Consider the following 26,921-nt stretch of genomic DNA (forward strand, 5'->3'; position numbering starts at 1 on the left):
AGGCTGGCCTCGAACTCAGAAATTCGCCTGCCTCTGCCTCCCGAGTGCTGGGATTAAAGGCGTGCGCCACCACGCCCGGCTAATTGTCTTTTTTTTTATCATCACTCCCTCCCTAGAGACCTGGCTGACAGGCTTAGCTGGCTTGGTCAATAAAGCCAGGTGGTGGCTGGCACATGCTTTCCATCCCAGCATTCACGAGGCAGAAGCAGGTGGATCTCTGAGTTTGATTCCAGCCTGATCTACAGAGCAATTTCCAGGATATCTAGGAGTACACAGAAACTCTGTCTTGAAAAACAAAAACAAAACAAATAAATAAAAACAATTCATTGATACCACACCGTCTGGCCCAGAACTTGTCACCAATAGGCATTTAAGAATTATTCATGGGGCTGGAGAGATGACTCAGAGGTTAAGAATACTGATTGCTCTTCCAGAGATCCTAAGTTCAATTCCCAGCAACCACATGGTAGCTCACAACCATATGTCATGGGATCTGATGCCCTCTTCTGGTGTGTCTGAAGATACCTACATTTGTGCTCATAAATAAAATAAATAAATGTTAAGCAATTATTCATTTAAACTGACAAGACCAGGCAGGTGAGAGGGCTTAGTGGGTAAGGCCCTTTGCCAACAAGCCTGACCACCTGACTTTGATCCCCAGCACCCACATGCTGGCAGGTGAGCCGATTCCCTCGGATTGTTCTCCGACCTCTGAATACACAGGTGATGACGATTAAAGCACTAGTTTGGCTAACCTCCCTCAGACTACTCAATTCCACGGGTGCTATCACAAAGCAAAATGACTTTGCTGTCCCAATTCCTTGTCACATATACACACGGAGATCAATAAATGCAATTTGAAAACAACCGATATATCAGGGGCAGCTGACATCCTCTCACAGCCTCCCCCAAAAGCACACACAGACAGATCCTAACAGAATGCTGGTGTGTGTGGCTTGCCATGCCCAGCAGCAGCAGCTGCCTCGCTTCACCTGGAATTGGTGGATGTCGAACCTTTCCTCAGTTCCACTTGCCACTCGCTGACATTTTCATTAGCACTGAGAACAAAGAATGAATTTGCCGAGTACCAGAGCAGGTGACTGATGCGGCCTGGAGCCTGGGAATGAAGCAGGTTCAGATCAGGACTTTTGAGGGACAAGCATAAACCTTTCCCCTCCGACATGCTGGCAAAACTCCAACCCACGGAGGTTCCATTAAGCACATGGGTGGACAGAATTCATATAGACCAAGACACCTGTGCGGTAGCCACAGCCTTGGCTTGCTGCCACAGTGTTAGTTCCCCAGCTTCATTTCCGGACACCACCATAGAACCATCTGGTGCCCATGCCACAGCAGTGATGGCCATAGAACTCCTAGGTTTGTATGAATCATCTGGAGAAGAAAGGAAAGAATACATTGAGAGCTCTGCACTGAGCTCTTAATAGAGGTGCCCTCCTTTAATCCTAGCACTAGGGACACAGAGGAAGGCACATCTCTCTGAGTCTAAGGCCAGCCTGGTCTACATAGCAAGTTCTAGGCCAGCTAAGACTACATAGTGAGACACTGTCTCAAAAGAGAGAGAGAAAGTGCAAGCAAGCATGCATGCATGCATCTGGGCTTCTGGATGGGTGGATGGGATAAAGAGTTATAAGGTTACCCCTGGCATTCCTTGCTCCGCTCACCTTCTTTTATGCTACCTCCCCCTCCCCCTTACTCACCTGCCTCCTTCGGTATCTGCCAGAGCTGTACAGAGCTATTATCTGAGGTCAGCAGGAGGCCTGAGGCCTCTGAAGCAGCAGCTGCTGTGACTGGGCCACTGTGTCCCTGGAGAGTACGTATTTGGCACACCTAGGAAGAGGAGGGCTGCAGAGGTTGCCCTGTACACCTTCTCTATCGCTTCCCCCACTCCAGTCCTTGCAGAGAACTCACCAACAGGGGATGCCACAACTTTGTGGCCCCATCTAGTCCAACAGTCACCACCAGAAGCTCTGATCCAGGCTGTCCCCCTGAAAAGAAGGAAAACCAACTCAGAAGGGATGGCCAGGCCCAATGCCAAAGGGCTGGCCTAAGCAAGCACCAGTCCTAGGTTTAATCTCTAGTACTGACAAAGAGGAACAGGAAACAGAAGAGGAGGAAATAAAAAAGGAGGAAGGGGAAAGGCTGGCAGTTTGATACCTGGACGGGGCTCCAGAGCAGCTGCACACTGGCTGATGGGTCCAGAATGGGCAGGGATGCTGGTCAGCTCTACACCCTGATGGTCCCACACTTTCAACGTCCCATCTCGGCTCACAGATACAATGTGTTCCTCCTGTCCCCAGATCACAGTGTCAGAGGACAGTCATAGTGGTCAGGACATGGGAAATGAAACAGGCAGCAGAGGACATAGTTTAGCAGCCTGGGACTGCATAGTTTGAAGTGTGCATACAGTTGTCTTGTAATAATTCTCCTGGCAGCCTGAGACCTTGACCTGTATGTATTAAGCATACTCCCCTCTCCAAACAGCACACCAAACAACCTGTCAGTAGCCCAAGTTCCCCACCTGCACAGAGCTGCACATGTTCCTCTCTTTGAACAATGGAATACATTTCTCTTCCCACTATACTCCATCAAACACAGGTTCTATTCAGTTATACGCTCTTCTATCTGAGTATGAGGGTAGTGGGATTGATCTGGCCTGAACTGGTTTTGGATGCATTGCTTTTTTTTTTTTTTAAGATTTATTTATTTATAAAGATTTATTTATTATATGTAAGACTGTAGCTGTCTTCCAGAAGAGTGGAGTCAGATCTTGTTACAGATGGTTATGAGCCACCATGTGATTGCTGGGATTTGAACTCCAGACCTTCGGAAGAGCAGTCGGGTGCTCTTACCCACTGAGCCATCTCACCAGCACCTGGATGCATTGCTTTATAAAGCAATCTGTATCACTATTTGGTGTGCACATAATTAAAAGCAGATACATTGTGGTAAATGACTTACACAGCAAGAAAAAGTGTACTTAATCCAAGTCTGTGAATAGCAATAGAGAACCAATCAGACCCTATAACACTAGTAATCAAGCTCCTCCCTCTATCAGACCTTATACAAGAAGTCCTAACCAATAATCTGGGGCCCTTCACTCAGGACAACACATTTGCTTGATTGCTGGTTTTTTGAGACAGGTTTTCTCTGTGTAGCCCTGGTTGTCCTGGAACTCATTCCATAGACCATGCTGACCTCAAATTCATAGAGATCTACCTGCCTCTGCCCTCCAGAGTGCTGGAATTAAAGGCATAGACCATCACTGCCCAGAGACAGCATACCTTACCTATGTATTATTTTGCTTTGAATAAAATTACCTCTATGCTTTCACAATCTGTGTGTGTTTTTTAATTTTTCTTTTAATTTGGTTTTTCGAGACAGGGTTTCTCTGTGCAGTCCTGGCTGTCCTGGAACTCACTCTGTAGACCAGGCTGGTCTCGAACTCAGAAATCTGCCTGCCTCTGCCTCCCAAGTGCTGGGATTATAGGTGTGCGCCACCACTGCCCGGCTGCTTTTTAATATTTTTAATTGGGGAAGGGAATGTGCACATGAGTGAAGGTGCCCAAGAAGGGCAGAGGCTTCAAGGTCTCCTTGGACACACATGGTGCTGGGAATTGAACTCAGGTCTGGGCAGAGGCTTCAAGGTCTCCCTGGACAAACATGGTGTTGGGAATTGAACTCAGGTCTTCAAGGTCTCCCTGGACACACATGATGCTGGGAATTGAACTCAGGTCTTCTGAAAGTGTTCTTAATGCTGAGTCATCTCGCCAGCCCATTCTGTATGTGCTTTGATTTAATTCCTGATTAAGACACCGAGAACTTAGAAAATACCTGGCTAAGACCTCTGCTCCCTCCAGAGAGGGGAAGGTAAACATGGGAGACTTGGAAGATGTAAAAGGGTGAGGGATGCAGAACTGTGGAGTTGAGTGGCTCGGAAAAATCTTGCCAGAAATTCATAACACCAAGAGGATGTGCTTTTATGTGCCACCCAGCACACCGACCATCAGGCCCAACATTGGAACCCAGTCCCGAGTACCACAATCTTACTGTTTGCCACTGAGATTAGACGCCTAATGCATCCAGTCTCCCAGATCCTCCTGGCCCTCCCAGAGAACACTGGTGAGGTCCATCGCCTTACCACAGCAACCACGGAGCTCACAGCATTCTGGTGACCCGAGAACTGGCCAAGTTGCTGCCCTGCCTCTGGGTTCCAGAGTCCCACAGAACCATCACTCGAGCAGGAGACCTGCAGTCACAAGGGAGAGGAGCAAGATCATCAACATTCCTCTCGAATTTTGTTTGTGTGGCTTTGAGACAGGGTCTCATTCACTATGAGGCACTGGTTGGCCTGAACTCACTATGCTAGGATTAAAAGGGTACAGCACCATGCTTGGGACCTTTCTCATATCTTTTTAAAAACAACCTAAGAACTCTGCATAAGGAAAATATACACCACAAACCCTGGGAAAATAATTTGAGATTAGTTTTATGTCTTAGGAGCAAATAAATCACAGCAACATCTTTCACTCTCAGGCATTCCAAAGCTGTAGAGACAGTACTGTATCGTGTTAGGAACATGAGCTTTGGGTCTAGAAATGGCTACAATTGCAAAATTGCCCTGTTCTAGCAGACATGAATTTGCTCCTCAGCCCCCAGATCAGATAGCTCACAATGGCCTGTAACTCCAGTTTCACCATTCTCTTCTGGGCTCTGTAGACATAGCACTCACATGCACAAACCCAGAAAGACATATAAATAGTTTTTTAAAGAATTAATTTTAAAGATGTATTTATTTTATGTATATGATTACACCATCACTCTCTTCAGACACACCAGAAGAGAGCATCATATCCCATCACAGATGGTTGTGAGCCACCATGTGGTGCCTGGGAATTGAACTCAGGAAGAAAGAAGCAGCCAGTACTCTTAACCACTGAGCCATCTCTCCAGCGCACAAATAAATTTTTTTTAAAAAAACTAAGTCTTAAAATAATAATAATAATAATAATAATAATAATAATAATAATAATAGTAACGAAAAAAAACCCCCAGCATGCTCTAGAGCAGTGGTTCTCTGTGGGTCATGACCCCTTGAGGGGTCAAACAACCCTTTCACAGAGGTCACACATCAGATATCCTGTATATCAGATATTTACATTATGATTCATAACAGTAGCGAAATTTTAGTTATGATGTAGCAACAAAAATAATTTTATGGTTGTGGGTCACTACAACATGAGGAACTGTATTAAAGGGTTAAATAAAGCATTAGGACGTCTAAGAAGCACTGGGCTATAGGGGTGGTTAGAAGGCACAGCACCTGCCTAGTATGTGCAAGGCCTTGGGTTCAGTATCCACCAGCAAAAGGGCAGAGGGGCTTTGTTATCAGAACGTTTCTTGGCTCCGGGATGGTAGGATGGCTCGGTGGGGAAAGCTGCTTGCCACCAAGCCTGACAACCCGAGTTCATTCCCTAGAAACCATAGGTACAAAGGGAGCACTGACTACTTACTGCAAGTTGTCTTTTGACCTCCATGCACATACCATGGCACAAAGGGACATCCATCTGCACATGTGCACAGATGCACACACAAAAGAGTAAGGAATTTAAATAAAAAGAACGCTGATTCGCTCAGCTTTATCCCTGGCATGACCTTGAAAATGCTTTTCTGGGATCAATTTTCTTCTCTGGGAAGAAGAACTAAAGGTAGGATCTACTTTAAAGATTAATTGTGGCGATAATATAATCGAGCTTTTGCCAATCCTAACGTAGACTATGTCCATACCCAGCAAAGGTTAGCGTGACTATCATTAATAGATGCTAGAAGACATTTAAGACGGTGATTATTGTTTTCCCTCAGGATACTTGCTGGGCCCTGCCTACTCTTTCCCATCCCTTCACTCACCAGGATATTGTCTTTGGTCCATGTACAGCCAGTGATCCAGTCACGATGACAGGACGAGAAAGTGTGAATCAGGAGAGGGGCTTGGGCTATCTTCACATCCCAGCAGAGGAGATTCTGGGAAGGTAAGGACAGGACTCCTTCAGGACACAGACATAAGAATACCAAAGCCATATCAGACAGGGGCTGTCTGTCTCTGATGATGTCTCCTGAGGCCTAAGCTAGCCCTGGACGAAGGGTCGCTCTGATCTCCTGAGTGCCACCACACCAGGTTTCAAGCAGGAAGTTTTAAAGGAGAGAAAAAACGTAAAGAATGCAGGTAGACCACCTGCAGATCTGGTGGATCAAAAAATTCAAGGAAGCAATGGGAAACAGACCATTCAGGAATCTAGGTCCAGAGAGGCTGTGGGGCCATGGGGTTGCATCCTTTTGCATCCTTCTCACCCGATCCCTGCCCGCCGTGGCCAAGATGCCTCCATCAGGGCTGAAGCTACAGAAGCACACTGGCCCCTCATGTCCCCGGAGTTCAGCACCACAGGGCAACTCTTCTACCGCATGTGGCTGTGTCAGCAGTTGTCTGGGCCACAGTCGCACAGTGAAGTCCTCTGTATCGGTGAAACAGAAAGGGAAGTGCCTTCTGAAAGCAGACGCAAGATTAGCCTAGGAGCCAGAGGAAACCATGGGGTGGGAGCAGAGCCCAGTGCCTGAGTACAGCTCCAGGGAAGTGGGACGGTGAGTCACCAGAATGGGCAGAGGCCCTGGGCAAGGGTCAGTCACTACATAAGCACACAGCATGGGAGCGCCCTGTACCCAGCTTCTGCACAGCAGAACTCAGTCAAGTGTGGCTCTGTGTGTGTAACTGCCCACCACACTGCGGCAGAGGTGTTTTCTCAAGGCCTCAATCACTTTTACCTCACCATCAATGAGGACCAAACCTCTGCTTTCAGAGGACCAGTACTGCTCTTCCTCCTCCCCCCTAGAAACAGGCTAGAATAATTATGTAAGAGGAACACTGTAGCCATATGCTTTGGGGCACGGTGTAAAGATTATCCTTGTTATTCAAATGCTAACTTCTCTGATTGCCCATATACAGTTGAAATCCAGACATAGCATTTTAATGTTTATTCCAAGTCTCTCCTGTTTCAAGTTTGTGTAAACATTGCTCCTCATTTATTCTCTGACTTGTCAATTAAGCTGGTTAGCCAATAGCTGAGCAGAAGAGAGAATAGGGCCGGACTTCTCCCAGTCAGGGGAGGAGGGAGACACACACACACACACACACACACACACACACACACACGAGACACATAGACAGAGACACAAAGAGAGAAGGCAGGTGAGGAAGGAGGGGAGGAGGAGAAGAAGAAGAAGAAGAGAAGCAAGCCATAAGGAGAGTGTGAGAAGCAGCATGGAAAAAAACCATCTGAAGCAGACAGAGCTAGAACAATATTAAACTGCAAGTATCACGGGCACTTTGGCTGGGAGGCAGCCAGATGAGGTTAGAGGTTTAGAGTATATTAATAACTCAGCTATGTGTTGTAAGCATATAATATAAAAGTATCTGTCTCGTCGGGCAGTGGTGGCACACGCCTTTAATCCCAGCACTTGGGAGGCAGAGGCAGGTGGATTTCTGAGTTCGAGGCCAGCCTGGTCTACAGAGTGAGTTCCAGGACAGCCAGGGCCACATAGAGAAACCCTGTCTCAAAAACGACAACAACAAAAACCAAAATACATTACATATATATTACATATATATATTCATTCTATCTCAATGACTTGGGAGTTAGTCAGGGTTAGAAAAAAAACTGTCACCTTTTTAAAATTGCATTAATAATTGACATCCAATATGGGGCAAGAACTTGCATAAATTCTCTATGTGGGACAGAAATCTAAATTAATGATAATAATAATTAATAATTAATAATAAACAAGTTTAAAGCCTTAAATTTTCCTGGAGAAAGCGGGATCAAGCACTCCCTAGTACAAAGGCAATTTCCTAGCAAAAGAGCAAGACAGCAAGAAGCCAAATGCTCAAGGCTTCTTGCCTAGATCCCCTACAGTATATTAAAACCCCGGAGGAACAAAGCCCAGGCAATTCTTTTAAGAAGCCCAGCTTCGTATAAAACTGACTCTCCAGCAGAACACATTTGAATGCATTTTTAAAGATTGTAAGTAAGCATGGTATGTGAATGGATTTTGATAGGCACACACAATTACAGTTATAAATTAATTGAAGGGTGACACAAGCATATTCAAAGACATGATTCAATAACCCTTCTCAGTATTACCTGAGGCAGCAGCTAAGAGTCCCTGGGAGGTGGCCAGTCCCAGCACAGGCTTCTGGTATCTTGACAACAGCCACAGGGAATGAAGGGAGTTTCCCTTGAGCATCCAACCATGCAGAGATCCATCTTCTGCACCACTCACCAAAACACTAGGGCTCAGCCACACCAGTGCAGACACCGCCACATTTAGCTCTTGACGCTGAGCCTCCTGGGAACCTAGAAAATCCAAGTGTGCGTGAAAGACATCTGGGGAAAGAAATGAAGCCGCAGGAACCTTCTTTCCAAGGGTGTAAACCCATCTACTCCCCTTCTGCTACCTGAAGAAATCTTGTAGATTTTAATGCCATCTTCTCGGTACCCAACAGCCACCAGGTCACCGTCTGGGTTGAGAGCCACAGAGAGTGCAGGAGAAAGAGGAAGAGAGCCCAGGCAACCCCTAGGCCGGCCAAGAAATCCTGACCATAACTGAGCCTAGGATGCAAGAAAAGTTTAAAGGTACTTGCCGCCCCCGCCCACTCCCCATGACATCTTCCTTCAAAATCTCTCACCCTCACCATCAGGACTCCTCCAGGATCCCCAGTAAAGGCCCCAGCACAACCTGAACACATCCCTGCTTTTACTACTCTGTCCTTGAACCCACAGACCCTCTGGAAACTCACCTTGCCATCTTCTCCAGCCGTCAGGAACTGGCCTCCAGCATGCAAGAAAAGAACAGCAGAGACACAGCCACACTGTGCAGGGAAGGCCGCCAGCCGGGCACCCTCTTGCCAGGCCCACAGCTCCACTGTCCCATCTATCCGGCCCACAGCCACAACCTTCCCAGGTGCGTTGAATGCCAGAGTACAGACAGAGGGTCCTGGGGCCCCTAGTTCCTAGACATGGGTACAAAGATAAAAACAACAGCGCCTGTTCTCAGTATGGGCTCAAAACGACATGGAATGTAGCTGTCATTCTCCACTTTCACCGTGGTCCTGCATGTTCTCCTGGAGAGCCGACACAGGACCTTATTACCTTGGTGACTTTGAGTCCATCTGACTGGAAGAAGGTAACGCTGCCAGCCCAGCTGCCTGTGGCTACCACCTGCCCCTCTGGGTGGAAGGCAACGCAGTTGAGAGACTTGGGATGGGTGTACTGGAAAGCCAGCTGTCCCCGGACTGTGTCCCACAGCTGGAGAAGAAAGAGAGGAGAAATCAGGGTGCTGGACACAAATGGTCTCTCAGCCCTGGAGCTCCTGGGGGTTATCTTATCTAGTCCCCTGCCTCAGCAAGGCTTCCCCAGGACAGGCAGTCATGCCAAGTGGAGCAACAAAATCAGTTTTGGCTCATGGTTGAAGGTCACTTTTTGTTACCTTTAGGTATCCTCCCAAACACACAGTGGCCAACAGGCGGCGGTCTGGGCTCAGGCAGCAGCCAGTGATTTGGTACTGGTGGGCCTTGGTCTGAAACACCCTGCCCCAGGAAGACAAAGTCAGGGTCTTGGGGTCATCTGGCAAGTAGGCTCCCTCCTCACTCATTTCTCTCAGGGCTTCTCCTTCAGTCATGGGAGGTCTTACCAACAACCATGTTGCAGGTCCCAAAGCTCCAGGAGCCCGTCGAAGGTAGTAAGGAAAAGGGCAGTGTCCGAGAGAAATGCAAAAGAGGAAATCCCGTCACAGCCACTCACCAGAGCTTTCTCCTCCTGAAACGGCCAGTTGGGAAGTGTGGCTCAGGTGACTCCCTTAATCCTCCAAATCCAACCCATTGCAGGCCGCAGCCATAAAAAGGAGGCCAAGTCCTTGGCTGTCTACATTCCCAGCCCAAATACAGGCTCAAGTGCACCTCATAATCAAGGCAGGGTGACCTTTTCTTACTCTAAGACTCCATACCACAGATTTTCGGGGCTCCAGGGAGAGGGTGTTACATACGTGCATGCACACAGGGGTGATGGGGTGGTTTGAGTAAGAAGAGAAAGCTGTGGCTTTCTCCAGTCTGGTAGTACCAACTGCTGCAATCACGCACAGTCTCTTACAGAACCACTCTCTCCTGTGTCTTTGCTAAGGCTCCCTGTGTAAGGCCTTTCTCCAGCCAAAGTTCTCTTCTATCTATACAACTCTCATAGATTTTATGATGTGAACAACTGGGTCCTGGTTCTGAGCCCTGTTCCTCAAAATACTAAGTCACATGACTTAAATGGAAGCCGCACAGTAATGCTGCACGGTCACATCTGCTGCTTGGGTTTCATTTTGCTCTATGCAGTCCCAGTTGACCTTATACTTAATAGAGTCCGGGCTGGCTTTGAGCTCACAGTCCTCCCAATACTGTCTCCCTGACACTGGGATTACAAGTGTGAACTATCGTACCCAGCTGCTGAATGAGCCTTTGACTAAGATGTCTAATTTGATATGAGTTGAAGGAAGTTGCTGAATCAACCAGGGTACTAAGGATGGGCTTGGCTTGCCTAGACCTTCAGGGTAGTACGTGAGGGTTTTCTGACAGTCACTCTGTCTTGCCTTCATCGTCATACCTGCCAGGTTCTCAAGTTCAGCAGGTAAATTGTCCCACTGGCGGTCCCCACAGCTGCTCTTTGCCCATTAGGGGAGAAGGCCACAGCAGTTGGGGATGAGGAGATTGTCAAAGACAAGCTACAGAGGGAGAAAAAAAAAATTAGGGAGAAAGAGGAAATGAGGGCAAGAATGCCAATGGGAACCAAGTTCTACATCTCTGCCTGCACCCTCTCTCTCTCCACAGTAGTTCTAGTCTGTTCTGCCTTTTTCTCTGAAAGGGCCGCTGCTCTGAAAGGCTTACCACAGCTAGGCTCAAGGGTCTTACCTTTGCTGACCCTTCAAGGTCTGGGGTTTATTAATCCATTTCAGTGTGAACTGGCCATGCCATCGCTGGGCGAGCAGGGGGGCCTGGCAGCAAACAGGTGACTCTTCAGGCTGGCTAGCTGCCTGCTGGAGCAGGAGCAAAGGATACTGGGTAAGGAGTGAAGCCTGTTGTCTCAGGAAGGTATGGAAAACAGCAACATCTGCCTCCGGGAGCTTCTGGTTGGCTTCAGGCTTTGAAGAAGCTAGTTTCGAAGAGAGAGAGAGAGAGAGACTGAGTGTAGCTGGCTGAGGAGACGACTCACTGGGTTGGAGAGCTTGCTGCGCAAGCAGGGGGACCTAAGTTAGGATCCCCAGCAGCTACATAAAAAGCCAGGGGTGAGCCAGGCAGTGGTGGCGCACACCTTTAATCCCAGCACTTGGGAGGCAGAGGCAGGCAGATTTCTGAGTTTGAGGCCAGCCTGGTCTACAGAGTTAAGTTCCAGGACAGCCGGGGCTACACAGAGAAACCCCGTCTCAAAAAACAAACAAACAAACAAAAAAGCCAGGTGTGGCCACATGCACCTGTAACCCCAGTGCTGGTGCCGGGGTGGGGCGGGGCAGACAGGAGAAGCACTGGAGCTTGCTGGCCATCAGCTTAACCAAAACCCAGTGAGCTCCAGATTCAGTAAGAGACCCTTTCTCAATGGAGGAAGGTGGAGAGCAACACACAATTAACAGCTCCTCTGGCCTCTGTAGGCGACTGTGTATCGTAGTCACACGAAGAGACACACAAACACACACACACCACATACACATACATTCACATACAAAAACATACATACATACCCTCACACATATACACATACACAAATGTATACACACTCATACAAAAACACGCATACACACATATACACCCTCACAGACACACTCACCCTCACACAAATATATACACACTCATACAAAACCACACAAATATCCACATACACACACTCACACATACACACAAACACACACATATACCAAGGGAGTGGGGGCCAGAAAACATAGTATCACTAGGAAACCCGCCTAGACTCCATCAACCTCAGCACCAAGTGTATTTAAATTTTTAAGCTCTAAGAGTATCACCCTCTAAACTTCACATCAGGAACACACCTATTCAAAACACAAAGCTTTGTGTTCCACTGAAGACCTAGGGAAGTGAAATCTTGTAACCTTAGAATCTGAAATGTTAACAAACTTCCTAGATAATTTACTGTACAGTATAAACTGAGAAAGTCTACTGAAGAGGTCTAAGCAGAAGGTTTTCCTAAGAATCATTTGCTTACGTATGGGGCATTTTGAGGTTGGAATGAAACTGTGGCTGTTGTTTACACCTCCTCTTGGGCAGGGTATCCCACATCTCAAAAGAAAGACTCGAATGACTTATCTCACCATAGAGCACATGAGCCTCCAAGAGGTCGGGGACTAGACCCACTTCCAGATATGCAGCAACCACATGGAGATTGGTAAGAAACTCGGCAAGGAGACCACGGTTCCCGCTCTGGAGCTGGGGAGAGCAGACTGGATTCATTAGGAATGCAAAGGGGCTGGTGAAGAGAAATAGGCTAGAGTTCAACCATGCCTGTGCACCTAGGACTTATACCCAGGACCTGGGAAAAGAACCAGAAGGAGGACAGCAGGAAAACGCAAAGGAGTTTGTAAGGGACTAAATGACATGGGTGGGGTGGGTAGGAAAGGGGAGAGCCATCTAAGAATGGTCCAAGCAGATGCGTGGACTAAGGAAACTAAGAGGTGCTGGGACTCACCAAGTGGTAAGGTAAATCTTTCAGAGCCTCAGGAGGGCAACTTCGGAAGGTGCCCGAGGCATCAGGATCACACATCTTCCAGAGGTGAGCTGCAAGAACAGACATTGAGAAGTGCTTCCCACTGTAGCATATCCAAGCTCTTAGGCTGCAGCAGAGTTATCTACCCAGTGGTCAGTGTATGGTCTTGACATCCAGATCCATGCCCCATACTCCTGCCCAGGCTGACTCAGGCTGGAATCACCTGCAATGAGGACATGTGCTGTCTTCTCTAGTCCCAGTCTTTTCCCATAGCGACGTTTAACTGTTGTCCTCAGGGGCCCATCAGAGAGGCAGAGACGGGCACCAGGGCGCTCCACCGGGCCCTCCCCTAGTAAACTGTCCTCAAGAGAAGGGGGAGAAGGGTAAGGGAGGAGAAACAGTCAATCAGTGAACATGCTGGCACAGCAATGTGCCAGCATTCCCACTGCAGAATGGAAACTGGAAGAGTAGCATTCAGGACAAGTGTGAGGCTTTACCAAAGGAGGGGTGGGATGAAGAAAGAATCTTAGGATGTCCTAACGGGAGAGAGCTCAGCTGGGGCAGCATTACCTGCGTAGGCTCTGGACAAGGTAGGCAAACGGACCCAAGGGGTAAGGGTTTCCACTGTGACTGGCAGCCACCGCTTCTTCCCAGCTCTTAGTCTCCTTGGGCAAAATCAGCCATGTGCTCAGGACTGCATGTAGCTGGGCCACAGTCAGACCTGAAAATGCAAACTCTGACAGCCCAAACCACACAGGGAGCCAGCCCATCTCCATTATACATGACCCCTCCTGGCATCTCTGGCTAATATCCCAGCTGAACTAAGGTTAGCCAATAGCTGAGCCCTCGGCCTCCCATCCTTCCCCAATCACTGACCACTGCGTGTGACCTCAAGGGCAGTCAAAGCCCGAGGAAGGACATCATGGCCATGCTCTTGCTCCAAGGTGCTCAGGATGTGCTGCAGCAGCAGTGGGAGAGTGGCGGGCAGGGTTCGAAGTCTCTCAGACACCTGGCAGTGAAAGAAGAGAATACTTTGTCTGGGGCGGGAGGAGGCAGACAGGTGACTCTGGCAGTACAAGCAAGGATGGAGTAGCAAGAACTTCCGTAGGAAGGAATGAAAAGGTAAAGAAAACCAGGAAAGATAGGGAATGGGTGACCAAAGACAGCAAAAGATGAAAGATGCCGTGATGGGGAGTGTTAATTTCCAACCACCTTAAAGATAGGCTGCTGGCCATGCCTGTGGGGAATTATCTTGAGGAAAACCTTCACTCCCTGGATGAATCTTGGACTACAAGGAAAGCTGAGGGACTGGAGAGATGACTCAGCAGTGAAGAGCACTTGTTGATCTTGCAGAGGATTCGGGTTTAGCTCCCAGACCCACGTGATAGTTCACAAACATCTGTAACTCAAGTTTCTGAAGATCTAATGCCCTCTTCTGACATCCCTGAGCACCAAGTATATACAAAGTATATGTGTGTGTGTGTGTGTGTGTGTGTGTGTGTAAGTGTGTGTGTGTATTTATATTGAACACTCACACATAAAGTAAAATGAATAGGTTTAATGATATTTTTAAAGTAAAGAAGCTGAGCAGCAACATGCATTCATCCCCTGCTTCCTGATGCAAACTCCTCTTGGCTTCCTCACCACGATGAACTTATCTGTGAACTGTGAGCAAGAAATGCTTACACCCTTAAGTAGGCTTTGTCAGTGTTTCCATCACAATAGAAAATAAAACTAAGAAAAAAAATTTAAAAAAAAATTAATTAATTAAAAAAAAAAAAAAAACCTAAAAAAAAATTATACCAGAAGTTTCAGAGAGCAACGGCACTTTATCAGAAACTTGGATAGGGAATATTTGTATAATATTTTAGTCAAGAATCGGGTTTCAATCTGCTCGTGTCCTGGGAACTTGGGGTTGAAAGACCTATTCACTATGGGTGGCATCATTCCCTTGGCTGATATCCTGTACATTAAAAACGTGTTGAAGCCGGGCGTGGTGGCGCACGCCTTTAATCCCAGCACTCGGGAGGCAGAGACAGGTGGATTTCTGAGTTCGAGGCCAGCCTGGTCTACAAAGTGAGTTCCAGGACCGCCAGGGCTATACAGAAAAACCCTGTCTCAAAAAAAAAAAAAAAAAAAAAGTGTTGAGCACAGCATCTATAGCTCTTTCTTTCTTGCAGGTGCAATGTGACCAGTTGCTCCAAGCTCCTGCCACTTTAACAACCCTACAACAACAGACTGTAAACTCCAACTGTGAGCCAAAGCCAAATAAAGCCTTCCTTCCTGAGGGAGGCTGCTTGTGTCAGGGTATTTTATCTTAACAACAGAAAGGCAACTAAGACAGGCTGGGATGAGGGATGGAGCCCAAAAAGGCCACCAGCAATGGGAAATACAGCTAACCTGTTCATACAGTGTGAAGAGCCTCAGGTAGTCAGTGACGAGGTGCAGGTACAATGGCAGGCTTGAACCCTGCTTTGCCAGCAGCAGCCGCATCTGGTCAGATGTGGAGGATTCAGCATTATTCTGGAGATTAGGGAAGCCTACCACAGCTGCCTCTGCTACAGCACCAACTGCCAAGAGTCTACTCCTCTGAGAGTCTAATTAAAGGGTGGGCATGTAACATCACCTCAAAATACATACCCGCTCCTACATCCCAGCTAGATCCTGTCAGGAAAGCTTCCACACCTCAGCCTAGCACCCCTTAGCCACAATTCTACTCATCCTCCCTAGGGAGAAGGATCACCATGGAAAAGTCTGGATGGTCTTATGAAACATCAGAGCTATCTAATGAACAACTTCCCCTGGTAGAAAGGTCTGGAGAACTCCAAAAGGCAGTGCTAGGATGACGGCTAGTGGCCTCTGCAGCTGCACCCTCATCACTCCCTGACGCACCCCACATCCCCACAAGCCCTGGGCTGGGTCCAACCTGGTTGTTAAAAGGTGACTCCTCCAGTCGTTTCCCATACAGTGCTAGCTCTTCTCTCACAAGCTGAGCCCTTGAAGATGGGACCAAAGAGCCCAAGGCCACCACATAAGCACCCTGACTTTGCTGAAGGGTCTCGCCCAGGCCTGAGTCACTGGACACACTCAGCACCAGGTGTACTCGCTGTGACATTTGCATGAAGGAACAGAAAGGTAGAGAGGGGAAAAGAACAGCATTAGAGAGGTCCCTGTTCTGATCACCCGCGGTGGTGCCCTTCTCTCCTGGCTCAGCCTGGCCTCATACTCACCCTCGGAAGAGACTTGGGGATCCAGTCTGAAATCAGCTGTCCGTTCTGATCCACCAACTTATCTGCCCCATCGATGATAAGGACCAAAGTCTGAGCAGGCTGAAGCAACTGAGCGGATTTGAGGAGCAGCTTCTGCTGCAGTTCCCACACCAGGCCTCTGTGTGTGAAGAGGCCGGGGTCAGAGGTAGGGAAGCCAGATGGCAACACAGCTGGCTAATCTTGAGGTACACACCTGTAAGTGCTGGGGAGGGCACTCAGCTCTCCCAGTTTTTGACGCAGATGGGTACAGAGGCGTCTGAGGAGGTTGAGAGCAAGACACTGGTCAGGGCGGGCTGCTGAAAAGTGGAAGAAAACGAACGGGGGCTTGTTGGGCTGGTCAGGGACCTTCAGGGCAGACACAAGGGATGCCTGCATGGGGCAAACAGAACCATATTTGCATTTCAGTATGTGCACAATCTCCCTGCCCTACCTCCTTAGCCCCAAAGCTCTTCCTGCTGTCTGAGGCTCATACCAGAAAGGCAGTCTTTCCCTGTCCTGCCTGCCCAGTCACTAGGCTCAGCCTCCCATGGGGCAGCATCAGCTGCTGCACTGTATCCTGAAGAAGGCGTGGCCGTGCAGGACTCGGTGGGTTCTTCAGCTGCTGAAAGCTGGTCTGGACCAAATCATCTTCTGAGATGGATGCTGGCTGCTCCAACTGGGCCCCAGGCTGAGGGTCACAGAGCGCTGATTATGTCTCCATGTTTCTTGGAACCTCTGGGCCTAAAACCCACCAACTTGCTCCCACCCAGGGCTACCAAGCTCGCTCCCTTCTGTCCGCACCCCTGCTGACCTGCAGGTGCTGCTTCTGGATCACGCTCCACACATCCTGGAGAACCAACTGTCCAAACTCCTCCAGGCCCCCAGCATAGGGCCGGCCAGCTGCTACACCTCCCCATTCACAGGAGTAGCTATAGGGAAAACAGAACCCAAACAGTCCGAGTAAGCCTGGCTCCCTGCACCACGCCTCTAATGGATAGGTGCCTCCATCTCCGGCAGCTCACCTGCGACAGGTAACCTCTTTCTGTTCGTGTAGGTATCTCTTCAGCTCTGAGACCCGATGTGCAGCCTCTTCTGATTCAGAAATAAAGTCAGGTTTCCAGGCATCTGGCACAGAGCTGACCACAAAAGACACCCCGGGGGCGGGGCCAGACTCAGACCCTTGGCCTCCAGTCATCAGCCAGGAGATAAGGCTCTGGCCCCCTGAAACTGTACTAGGTTGGCATCTGAGTTGGAGTGGGAAAAAACGGATCTGAGGCCTGTTTCTCTTTCAGCACTGAATGCTGGGGGTTGAGGACGGGACCTGTCTGGCTTTCTGTGGAGGAAAATTTAACCTGGTAGCAACAAAGGTACCTAAGGAAATTGGGATCTCGGAAGTAGATGAGTGCTTGGGCCGAGGGCTGCGAGCGTTGGCCACGGTTCAGGAACTGCATCACCTCCATCTCTGTCACGGAGCGCCCTGAAGGGTACTCCTGGGTCTGTATGGAGAGGGAAGACAGAGGCAGGGTCATTCCCAAGCATCAGCCCATCTCTGGAAGCCTTCAGATGCCCGAGATCACCCTTCTCTCAGTAAGCTTGTGTCCTCCCCCTAGGCACAGACAGTAAAATATAGTTACTAGCTAACCATTAGCAAATGATTGACAGGTACTGGGTATTTTAAATACAGCTTTTTCCTTAGTGTTGAAGACTGAATTTAGAACCATACTTGTGGTAGGCAAGTAATCTAGCACCAAATTATATTCCCAGACCCTTTTGTGTGTGTGTGTGTGGGGGGGGGGTGTCTCACTGTGTAACTTGGACGGCCTGGAACTTACTATGCAAACAAGGCTAGCGTCAAACTCACAGAGAGCCTTCTGCCTCTCACTCCCCAGTGCTGGCATTAAAAGCAGGAGCCAAGATAACTTTTTGCATTGTATTCTGAAACAGTCACTTAGTTGCCCAGGCTGGCCTGGAACTCCTGATCCTTTTACCTCAACCATCCAACTGATGGCAAAAGCTAAGCAGATTAACCTTCAACCCTCTGAGAACCCAGGGAAGAAATCCCTCTCAAAGGAACTGCTTCATCTAGGTACATCTGGTAGTGTCATCTGCCAGCGTTTCACATCAAGACTCAAGGACCTGCTGGGGCATCATCCCAGGACTCCTGTCAAGGGGCTTTTTCCAACCCCCTGTTTCTTCCCCAGCTCCTCCAACCTTGTCTGCCTTACCCAGTGAAAGTGGGGATGGTCAGGCAGATCATAGTTGGGGGGGATGTAGCCATAGCGGGAGCCCAGAATCCCCACGAACAGCTGTGAGTTCTCCACCTCCCCAAGGCACACTTCAAGTTGTCTGTAGGCATGATTATGGGAACAGGAAGGAGTCACTGGGGACAGTTTCAAGCAATACTAACACAGAGGCGGCAGGGCCCTGAATCCACTGGGCAAAGTGAAGATAAAGTTCCTGTTGGTATCTAAAAGGCCCGCCCTCACCCTCATTGATTCTTGTAGTCCTGATCCTGGTCCCTTGAGTTCCGCCACTCAATCCTCTCAGCCCCTCTTCCCTGTGGCCCTGCACCTGTTCCTACGGGTCTCTTCCTCCGTGATACCCCAGCGCAGGTCAATGGCGTGAAGACTGATGCAGTGGGGGAACACTCGGGCCTGCAGTGCCGGCAGAACAGATCTCATCAGCAAATCTCGCTCCCCATGCATGTCACGGAAAGTGGATGAAATGAAAAGCCGGATGTTGCGCCATCTGGGGGCAAGTGGAGGGTCGGGCTCAGTCCCCATCTCAAGTCCATAGTTACATACAGGTGCAATGAATGACCCTTCTGCACTTGACAAAAACCCTATAACCAGAGGGTGTCTTACAGGCCCCCAGATAATATCCTAGCTGTGGGACCAATTACAGAAACCTGAGATTTGAGCTCTACTTAAAGTCATATTAAAAAGTTACTATTCAATCAATGCAATGCTTTGAGGTAAACCTTAACCTTATTCTTTTTGGTTTTTTGAGACAGGGTTTCTCTGTATAGCCCTGGCTGTCCTGGAACTCACTTTGTAGACCAGGCTGGCCTTGAACTCAGAAATCCGCCTGCCTCTGCCTCCCAAGTGCTGGGGACCTTAACCTTATTCTTAACTATATCTTTAAGAAATTAAAACAACCAAGCTATCATTGGGCAAGCCCCGTGTGAAAAGCCAGAGCCTGTGCCCTAAACCTTTTGCCTAAGCCCTGGCTATATCGACATGGAGCCTGCTGCCCTTCCTACATACATACATTTTTTTCTCTAGTAAAGCAAGAAATAGGTTCACACTCTGACAGTTTCCAGGAAGCCCCTACCTGGGGAGGGGAACAAACACCTTAGTAAACAGACCAAATGCAAATGCTCCTAGCAGACAGAATGGCAGTCACAGGAGTTCTCCAGGTTCTGATGGCAACCCTTCCAGTTCAACAAGTCACACAACCTAGACTGACCCGTGCTGGGAAACAGGACCCAAGGGACCAGGGATGTTCTCCTCCAGTGGCCGGAGAGATGGAACCTGTGTCTTTCCTGGGGGTGGGGGGATCTTGAAGAGTTTATCTAGTTGTCCCACATGTTCCAGGAGACGAGAGGCTCCATGCTCGGCAATGAACCTAAGAAAGAGCATGATGAAAACAGAATATTAGAGATCAGAACCAGGAAACAGGCAGCAAAGACACACCTGCCCAGTTCAGCAGCTCCCCTTAGGAAGAAAGCCGTAGAATAGATCTGGTATGTCATGGTCACAGTTATCAACCTGAGCTAGGGGCAATCACAAGTTGAGGTGAGTCCAGGCCATATAATGAGACCTATCTCAGAAAGACTAGCCAGACACAAAGGATAACCATAAGCCAGGAAAGTGTACTGGAAAATAAGGCTACAGAACACTGGGGATGAAGGATGTCACCAGCCCCTCCCACTCACCATGCAGGGTGACCTTAAGATCCCTGTTAGAAAACTAGTCTGAGCCAAAGTTACAGGTTAAGACCTTCCCTGTTCTGGGCGATCAGCTCTGTACAAACTACAACAGCTCCCTATTGCTTGAGGCTTCCTAATATGAAGAGTTGAAGAGTGTGGGTGACATCCAAAGAAAACTTGAGGAGAGGAAACAAACACGAAGGTTCAAACGCACCTGCAGCTCTTCCCGAGGAAGTTTTCCATCACCCACATGCTCACATCTGTTTGTGACTCCATATGTATATGGAAAACACTCAAACACTCATACACATAAAATAAATAAAATAATCTCTCTTCTCTCTTCTCTCTCTCTCTCTCTCTCTCTCTCTCTCTCTCTCTCTCTCTCTCTCTCTCTCTCTCTCTCTCTCTCTCTCTCTCTCTCTCTCTTCTCCAAGGCCTTACTATGTAGACTTGGAACTTACTATGTAGACCAGGCTGACCTCAAACTCAGAGAGCTCTGCCTGCTACTACTGCTCAAGGGAATAAAGGCATGCAACACCATACTCGGCTTTCGTTTTTAATTTTTTTTTTTAAAGTTTCAATTATGTGTTTGTGTATATGTCTCTGTGTGGCCACCTAAATAAAACCTAAACAAGAACACCACCAAGAGACCAGTGAGGGTCTAAATGAAGAAGCACAGGTAACTAAGGGATGCTGAGAGTGGAAGAAAGGCTTCCCCAGCAATCAGCCCTCTCACTTTGTTACCAATACCAGTTGTCAGCCCTGACGTCATTCACATACAAGAAACACCAACTGAACTGAGCTAGTTATAGTCTGTGTGTGTGTATGTGTGTCTGTGTGTGTGTAACAGAAACAAAGAAAAAGAGACTACATATTTGAAAGGAAGCAAGAGGAGCAAACCACAGGAGGGGTTGGAGAGAGGAGAGAGAAAGGGGAAATGATGTAATTAGAACTTAATCGCAAAAGCTAAAAATATAAGGAAATTAATAAAGTGGTGAATAACAAAAATTATGCATAATAAGTGCAAATAATAACTCAATAGAATAGACTGGAAAGATTTCCTTTTAAAAAACAATTATGTGTGCCTGTGTGTATGTCTATGGGTTTGTGTGCACCAAAAAGTGCAGTATCTGCAGAGGCATCAAATCTCTGGAGTTGACAGAAGGTTGTTGGATCCCTTTGGAGCTGGATGCGATTACAGGTAGTTGGGAGCCACCTGGCATGGGTACTGGGTACCAGATCCAGGACCTCTGCAAGAGCAGTATGTACTCTTAACTAATGATCCAATTCTCCAGCCTGCTTTTCCTCTTTCTTATTGGACATAGCACAAACTTGGATATATACACAGAGCTGAGGCACCACCGTTAGCCAGGAGGTAAAGGTTGTTGAGAGTGATCAAGCATTAAGACAGTGAAGGTTGGGCTGGAGAGACAGTTCAGTGGTTAAGAGCTCTAACTACTCTTCCAGAAGTGCTGAGCTCAATTCCCAGTAACCACATGGTGGCTCACAACCATCTGTAATGGGATCCAATGTTCTCTTCTGGTGTGTCTGAAGAGAGTGACAGTGTACTCATACACATGGACTAAACAAATACATTTAAATCAAAAAAGAAAAAAAAAACACTCAGGAGGCAGAGGCAGGCGGATTTCTGAGTTCGAGGCCAGCCTGATCTATAGAGTGAGTTCCAGGACAGCCAAGGCTATACAGAGAAACCCTGTCTCAAAAAAAAAAAAAAAAGAAAGAAAGAAAGAAAGAAAGAAAGAAAGAAAGAAAGAAAGAAAGAAAGAAAGAAAACAGTGCTCTATTAAAAAAAAAAAAAGACAGTGAAGGTTGGAACCCTTATCACACTGTGTTGCTAATAAGCCTAGACATCTGTGAAAGAAAATAAACCATCTTATTTTGAAAAGTAAATAAATGAGCTAACAGGCATAGAGAGTCCCTAAAGCGCATTTTAAGGCAGCCTCTTTCCCCTCCGATGCCCACTGTGGACTCACTTCAGGATCCCGTCTGTGCAGCCTGAGAGTGTCACATCGTTGGGATTCAAATTTGGTGATCTGCCAAAGAAAGAAGCAGCCACTAAGCACTAAAATCTATGCCTGGAGCCAGGGGCGGTGTTTACACCGCAGTCCTAGCACCTGCCCTGGAAGACAGGGGGATAACAAGCTCAAACCCAGCCAAGGTTACATACCTAGGCTCTACTCCCCAGCACCTCACCTCCATACAACAGTTTTGTGACCAATAGCTGTATTACCCTGAGTGCACCCAATCTTGTCTTAATAGAATTATGTGGCTAGAGCACAGCTCAGTGAGAGGATGATTGCCTAGAAGGACCGAAGCTCTGGGTCCAGTATCTAATAGCATACAGGGGCAAAAAGACTTCAAAGAAAGTCCTAGAAACTTAAATTCAATAGAGCTAATAAAGCAAGAAGGCAAGATACAAAACATCAAACAAGTGGGACTTTGGCAGGAGCAGACGGGAAACATGGAGCACTGTCTTTAGACGCTGGACAAGAACAACCAGCATCCTTACATGTACTGTGTTTTCTGTAGGAGGACACCAACAAAGAGGCACTTGGAATTCACATGCTGCCAGATAATCTGTTTGGCTACATTCAGGAGCTCAGTATCCATCCTTTGGCCAAACAGGATGACTCGGTCAATCTGTAAGATGAAAAGAGGAGGCTGAGACCCGGGATCCAGGCTAAAATAGTCATGGATGAGCTCAGAGCATCAAGATGCCAAAGGATTGATGGATTAGAACTCTGAGGGGAAAGGAAACTGCAGCTCCTGAGAATGATTAGAAGGGATGCCTCTACACACCAACCTAGGGTGGCATCAAAGAATCAGGGACAGCAGGGATGAGAAGAAAAGAAAAAGAAGTGAGGGATTGTGTTGTGGAGCGCATTCATGTTCATGAGAGATGAAGGTTCACTGTGAAACTGTTTTTTTTGGGGGGGGGGTTCGTTTTTGTTTGTTTGTTTTTGTTTTTGTTTTTGTTTTTTGAGACAGGGTGTCTGTGTAGTCCTGTCCTGGAGCTCACTCTGTAGATCAGGCTGGCCTTGATCTTACAGAGATTCTCCTGCCTCCTATTTCTTCTAAGACTAAAGGAGTGTGCCACCATGCCTGGCTGTGGGTCAGCTCTTAAGTGTGGCTGTTTTATACTTATTGGTGTGGGCTTTGAGCATGTTAAGCTAAACATATTCTCTACATGGCCATTTTAAACATTCAGTTCAATAAATAAAGAGTGTATGGATATAGTTCAAGATGAAGCACGTACCCTGACTTCAATTCTAAACACTACAGTACTTCTATTATGTTTAAGACAACAGTAATACATTCTTGAAATGCATTACCTTCTAATCATGTTACTACATCTCACTATCCTATCATATCACTAACCCTGAACAGATTTACATCCTATTACTGTGGAAATACAATCAATGGACAGGCTTCTGAGTATTTCTGCACAACTCTGTATTCAAGGGCATAATGCTAGTAGCTTGAAGATTGCCGCGGTGGAACAATTTATACCATGGGAACTAGCAAACATTATTAAATAACACTCCTATTTTCCATTTATCACTAAAGATTTAGGAATACAGCCCTGTCCAAGGGAGTACACTGAGCAGTGAGCTGATGAGAACACTGCAAAGTTTGACAGATCATTTAGAAAAGTCAAGAAATGAGAGGCAATTAGGCACATATCCCACATCTGTGAGCCCAGCCCTTGGGAGATGGAGGCAGGAGAAGCAGGTATGGAAGGCCAGCCTCAGCTACAGGAGACAACAAACAAGAGCAGGCTGTGGGGCAAATGCTAGGAGGGGTTTCATAGGAACTGAGTAGGACTCACGGGGGTCCTTTGGACAGCCAGAGACAGCAGATGCTTCCCAAAAGTGTCCAGGGGCCACTCATCATTGTCTTCTAACTCCTGAAGGAAAGAAACTTGGGTTAGGAGGTTGGGCTGAGGTGTCAATGTCCAGCCCTGGATGCAGTTTGAATGTATCCTCCATTGGCTTCTGTGTTGAAATTTGATCCCACTGCGCAGTAAAAAGAGGGGGCTCAGCTGGACCCAGGTATTGATAGGTGAGGCCCAGCAAGATGTCCTTCAGGCATTATGCAGCACTCTTGGGAGACTCTGAGGTATCTATCTGTTCCTGCAAACATAAGTTGTAAAAACATGAACCTAAACCTGAACCTGAAGCATCAATCACTTTCTCCCTTGGTTGAGGACGGAACAGTTGTCTTCCGTGTGTGTTTCCACACATCTCCTGCCCTGAGATCCTGAGCAGAGTCAGCCAATGCCAGCGCCATATCCTCTAGCCTCAAGAATTGTGAGCAAGATCAACATCTGTCTTTTATGAAGTTAGCTAGCCTCCAGTATTTCATTAGAGCAACGAAAGACTAATGTAATCAATAATGAAAAAAAAAAAGTGTTGATTTGTTTGAGAAATCTTCAAAGTTAATACATCTGTGCTTCTTTTTCTTTTCTTTTTCTTTCTTGAAAGAGTGTCTCCCTATGCAGTCTTGACTAGAACTCACAATGAAGTAAGGTGAACTCAAAGAGATCTGCCTGCCTCTGATACTCAAGTGCTGGGATTAAAGGTGTGTACTAGCTACTGTGCCCAGCTTATATGCTAGAGAAAGAGTGAGAGAGAGGCAGAAAGAGTCAGAGAGACAGAGAGAGACACACACACAGAGACACACACAGAGAGACACACACAGAGAAAGACAGAGCAGAGACAGAGACAGAGAGCCACACAGAGAGACAGAGACAGAGACAGAGAAAGAGAGACAGACAGAGCACTATGTATCCCACGTTAGCCTCAAACTTGCATTTTTCCTGCTTCTGTGTACTGGGATTGAGGGTGTGCACTCTTACACCTGGCTACTCATGCCTTCACCAATTATTTGAGATGAGCCCAGCCTACTGTCACTTACATATTTCTGGATAGCAGGGCTGTGTTTCTGACCTGGACTTGAGCCTGAAGTTTGATGGCAGTCTTCAGGATGCCTTCATCGGCCGTAAGTACCGGTGTCTTCACAGATCCTCTCCCACACAAGCAAACAGTCACTTGCTCGGCTCGAGCCATCATCATTCCGATCAACAGCAGCACATAGTTCAGGGGAGGCTGATGGAGCAGGGCATCATGGGGAAATAAGACTTTAGAACCCACCTTTGCTCCCTAGTTCTAGAGGCCAAACGCCTGGTTTGAGGAAATGGAAAGACCGTGGGTAATCTTCAGCAATTCTCTGGAAGAAGTGACTTGGGGGGACCAGGAAGAAGTCAGAATCCCTGCCCAACTCAAGTGGGTGTAAGATATACTTGTGACAGAAATTCAGAGGCTGTAACTAGCTAGCTAAACTTGAAATGTTAGTATTATGGTCCATAATCAAGGCTGACTAAAACTGTCCCAGGGCACCAACAACTGGCACTTGGAAGAAACCCATACCACTTCTTTTGGTTTGTGTGGTTCTCAGAGAACCAGAGGGAAACAAAACCCCCTTAAGATTCAACATGCTGCCAGCCCCTAGGAAGATGTACTTTTGTTTCTTTACCCCTTGTGAGTGACTCTTGGGACAGAGCCTGTCGGCATCTGCATCTGTGAGATAGACCAAGAGGGTTCGGCCAGGCATCGGGGACAGGTTGTGCTTTACTGAGACGGTCACAGCTGTTTCCAGGGCCTGGCGGTACCGCTCCAGCAATCCAACATCACAGTCCCACTGTCTGCAGCAAGAGAGGACACAGACACAGGGCTCAGAAGCTTGTCTGCCTGCGACTCTGAAGCAGACAAAATGTGCCGCTTCAATACTAAATCCTCTCTCTCCCTCCTTACGCACCATGCCATCCCCCCACAGCCTACCTCCACTGCTGGGATAGAACCTCTCCTTTTCTCCATACCACAGGACGCTTACACAGATCACAGCAAGCAAGGCAGAGTCCCTGGCAAAGCCGGTGCCCAAAGCACTTGCCATGCTCATCTGGACTTGCTCCAAGAGGCGTGGCTTAGCTGCTACAAGTTCATTAGGGGGTATTAATTTTTCAAAATTATTTTTATTATTTTGTATGGATGGGTGTTTTGCCTACATGTGTATCTGTCTGTGTACCACCCATGTGCAGTGCCTGCAGAGGCCAGAAGATGGTGTTGGATCCCCTGAAACTGGGGTTAAAGACAGCTGTGTGCTACCAGATGGTGAGTGGGATTCAAAACCAGATTTTCTGAAGAGCATCCAGTTGGGTTTTTTTTGCTTTGTTTTGTTTTGTTTTTAATTTTTATTTATAGGTTTGTTGTTGCTATAGGTCGCTGTTTTATTGTTTTCCTGTTATTAAATCCAGGTTATTTCCTCATATTCCTGATACGGATTCCTTCCCTCCCCTCTTCTCAGTCCCTCTCCACCTTCTCTCCTATCCAGATCCACTACTCCATTTCTGTCTATTAAAAAAGGACAAGCTTCTAAGAGATGATAATAAAATATTACAAATTGGAATATAAGATAAGACAAGAATGGTCACACCAAAGATGAACAAGACAACCCAAGAGAAGGGAGAGAGCCAGAGAGAAGGTACGAGAATCAATGACCTGCTTATTCACAAACTCAGAAGCCATAACATATACACAGAGGATCTGGTGCAGGGCCATGTAGGCACTGGGCATGCTGCCTCAGTCTCTGCGAGTTCATAGGAACTTTGATGACACTGTCTTAGAGCCTCGTTTTCTTGGTGTCCTCCATCTTGTTTCCTCTTCTGTAGCGTTCCCTGAGCTCTGAGGGGTGGGATTCGTATCCAGTGTTCTTAACCACTGAACCACTGCTCCAGTCATGGGAGCAGGGGTGGGGGGCTTATTTTTAAGACAAGGTCTCATATAGACCTGGTTGCCTTCACATTCCTGCTCCTTGGGCCTCCACCTCCCAATGGATGTAGCTGATGAA

The 26,921-nt window shown here is 47.5% G+C and overlaps 1 protein-coding gene across 1 annotated transcript in view; it reads right to left on the reverse strand.

Annotated features, from left to right (window-relative positions):
• The window catches only part of Tep1 (telomerase associated protein 1), a 47,545-nt gene that overhangs the window by 4,933 nt on the left and 15,691 nt on the right, over nt 1-26,921 (reverse strand). Inside the window, exons 12-48 of the mRNA XM_029541734.1 lie at nt 25,551-25,719; nt 24,965-25,123; nt 23,845-23,922; nt 22,525-22,655; nt 21,989-22,048; nt 19,532-19,690; nt 18,635-18,811; nt 18,289-18,409; nt 17,435-17,559; nt 17,086-17,199; nt 16,875-16,992; nt 16,557-16,751; nt 16,278-16,453; nt 16,046-16,202; nt 15,742-15,921; nt 15,216-15,308; nt 13,692-13,824; nt 13,386-13,536; nt 13,039-13,172; nt 12,798-12,886; nt 12,424-12,538; nt 11,015-11,255; nt 10,710-10,827; nt 9,760-9,884; nt 9,556-9,655; nt 9,219-9,374; nt 8,867-9,079; nt 8,525-8,678; nt 8,211-8,423; nt 6,367-6,527; nt 5,926-6,039; nt 4,160-4,267; nt 2,176-2,308; nt 1,930-2,006; nt 1,719-1,848; nt 1,256-1,392; nt 993-1,117 (exon numbers count right to left, since the gene is read on the reverse strand). Coding sequence (XP_029397594.1) covers nt 993-1,117; nt 1,256-1,392; nt 1,719-1,848; nt 1,930-2,006; nt 2,176-2,308; nt 4,160-4,267; nt 5,926-6,039; nt 6,367-6,527; nt 8,211-8,423; nt 8,525-8,678; nt 8,867-9,079; nt 9,219-9,374; nt 9,556-9,655; nt 9,760-9,884; nt 10,710-10,827; nt 11,015-11,255; nt 12,424-12,538; nt 12,798-12,886; nt 13,039-13,172; nt 13,386-13,536; nt 13,692-13,824; nt 15,216-15,308; nt 15,742-15,921; nt 16,046-16,202; nt 16,278-16,453; nt 16,557-16,751; nt 16,875-16,992; nt 17,086-17,199; nt 17,435-17,559; nt 18,289-18,409; nt 18,635-18,811; nt 19,532-19,690; nt 21,989-22,048; nt 22,525-22,655; nt 23,845-23,922; nt 24,965-25,123; nt 25,551-25,719 — 5,139 coding nt within the window. The remainder of the gene's footprint in view (nt 1-992; nt 1,118-1,255; nt 1,393-1,718; nt 1,849-1,929; nt 2,007-2,175; nt 2,309-4,159; nt 4,268-5,925; nt 6,040-6,366; nt 6,528-8,210; nt 8,424-8,524; nt 8,679-8,866; nt 9,080-9,218; nt 9,375-9,555; nt 9,656-9,759; nt 9,885-10,709; nt 10,828-11,014; nt 11,256-12,423; nt 12,539-12,797; nt 12,887-13,038; nt 13,173-13,385; nt 13,537-13,691; nt 13,825-15,215; nt 15,309-15,741; nt 15,922-16,045; nt 16,203-16,277; nt 16,454-16,556; nt 16,752-16,874; nt 16,993-17,085; nt 17,200-17,434; nt 17,560-18,288; nt 18,410-18,634; nt 18,812-19,531; nt 19,691-21,988; nt 22,049-22,524; nt 22,656-23,844; nt 23,923-24,964; nt 25,124-25,550; nt 25,720-26,921) is intronic.

Source organism: Mus pahari, chromosome 8 (assembly GCF_900095145.1).
Source record: "Mus pahari chromosome 8, PAHARI_EIJ_v1.1, whole genome shotgun sequence".
NCBI lineage: Eukaryota > Metazoa > Chordata > Mammalia > Rodentia > Muridae > Mus > Mus pahari.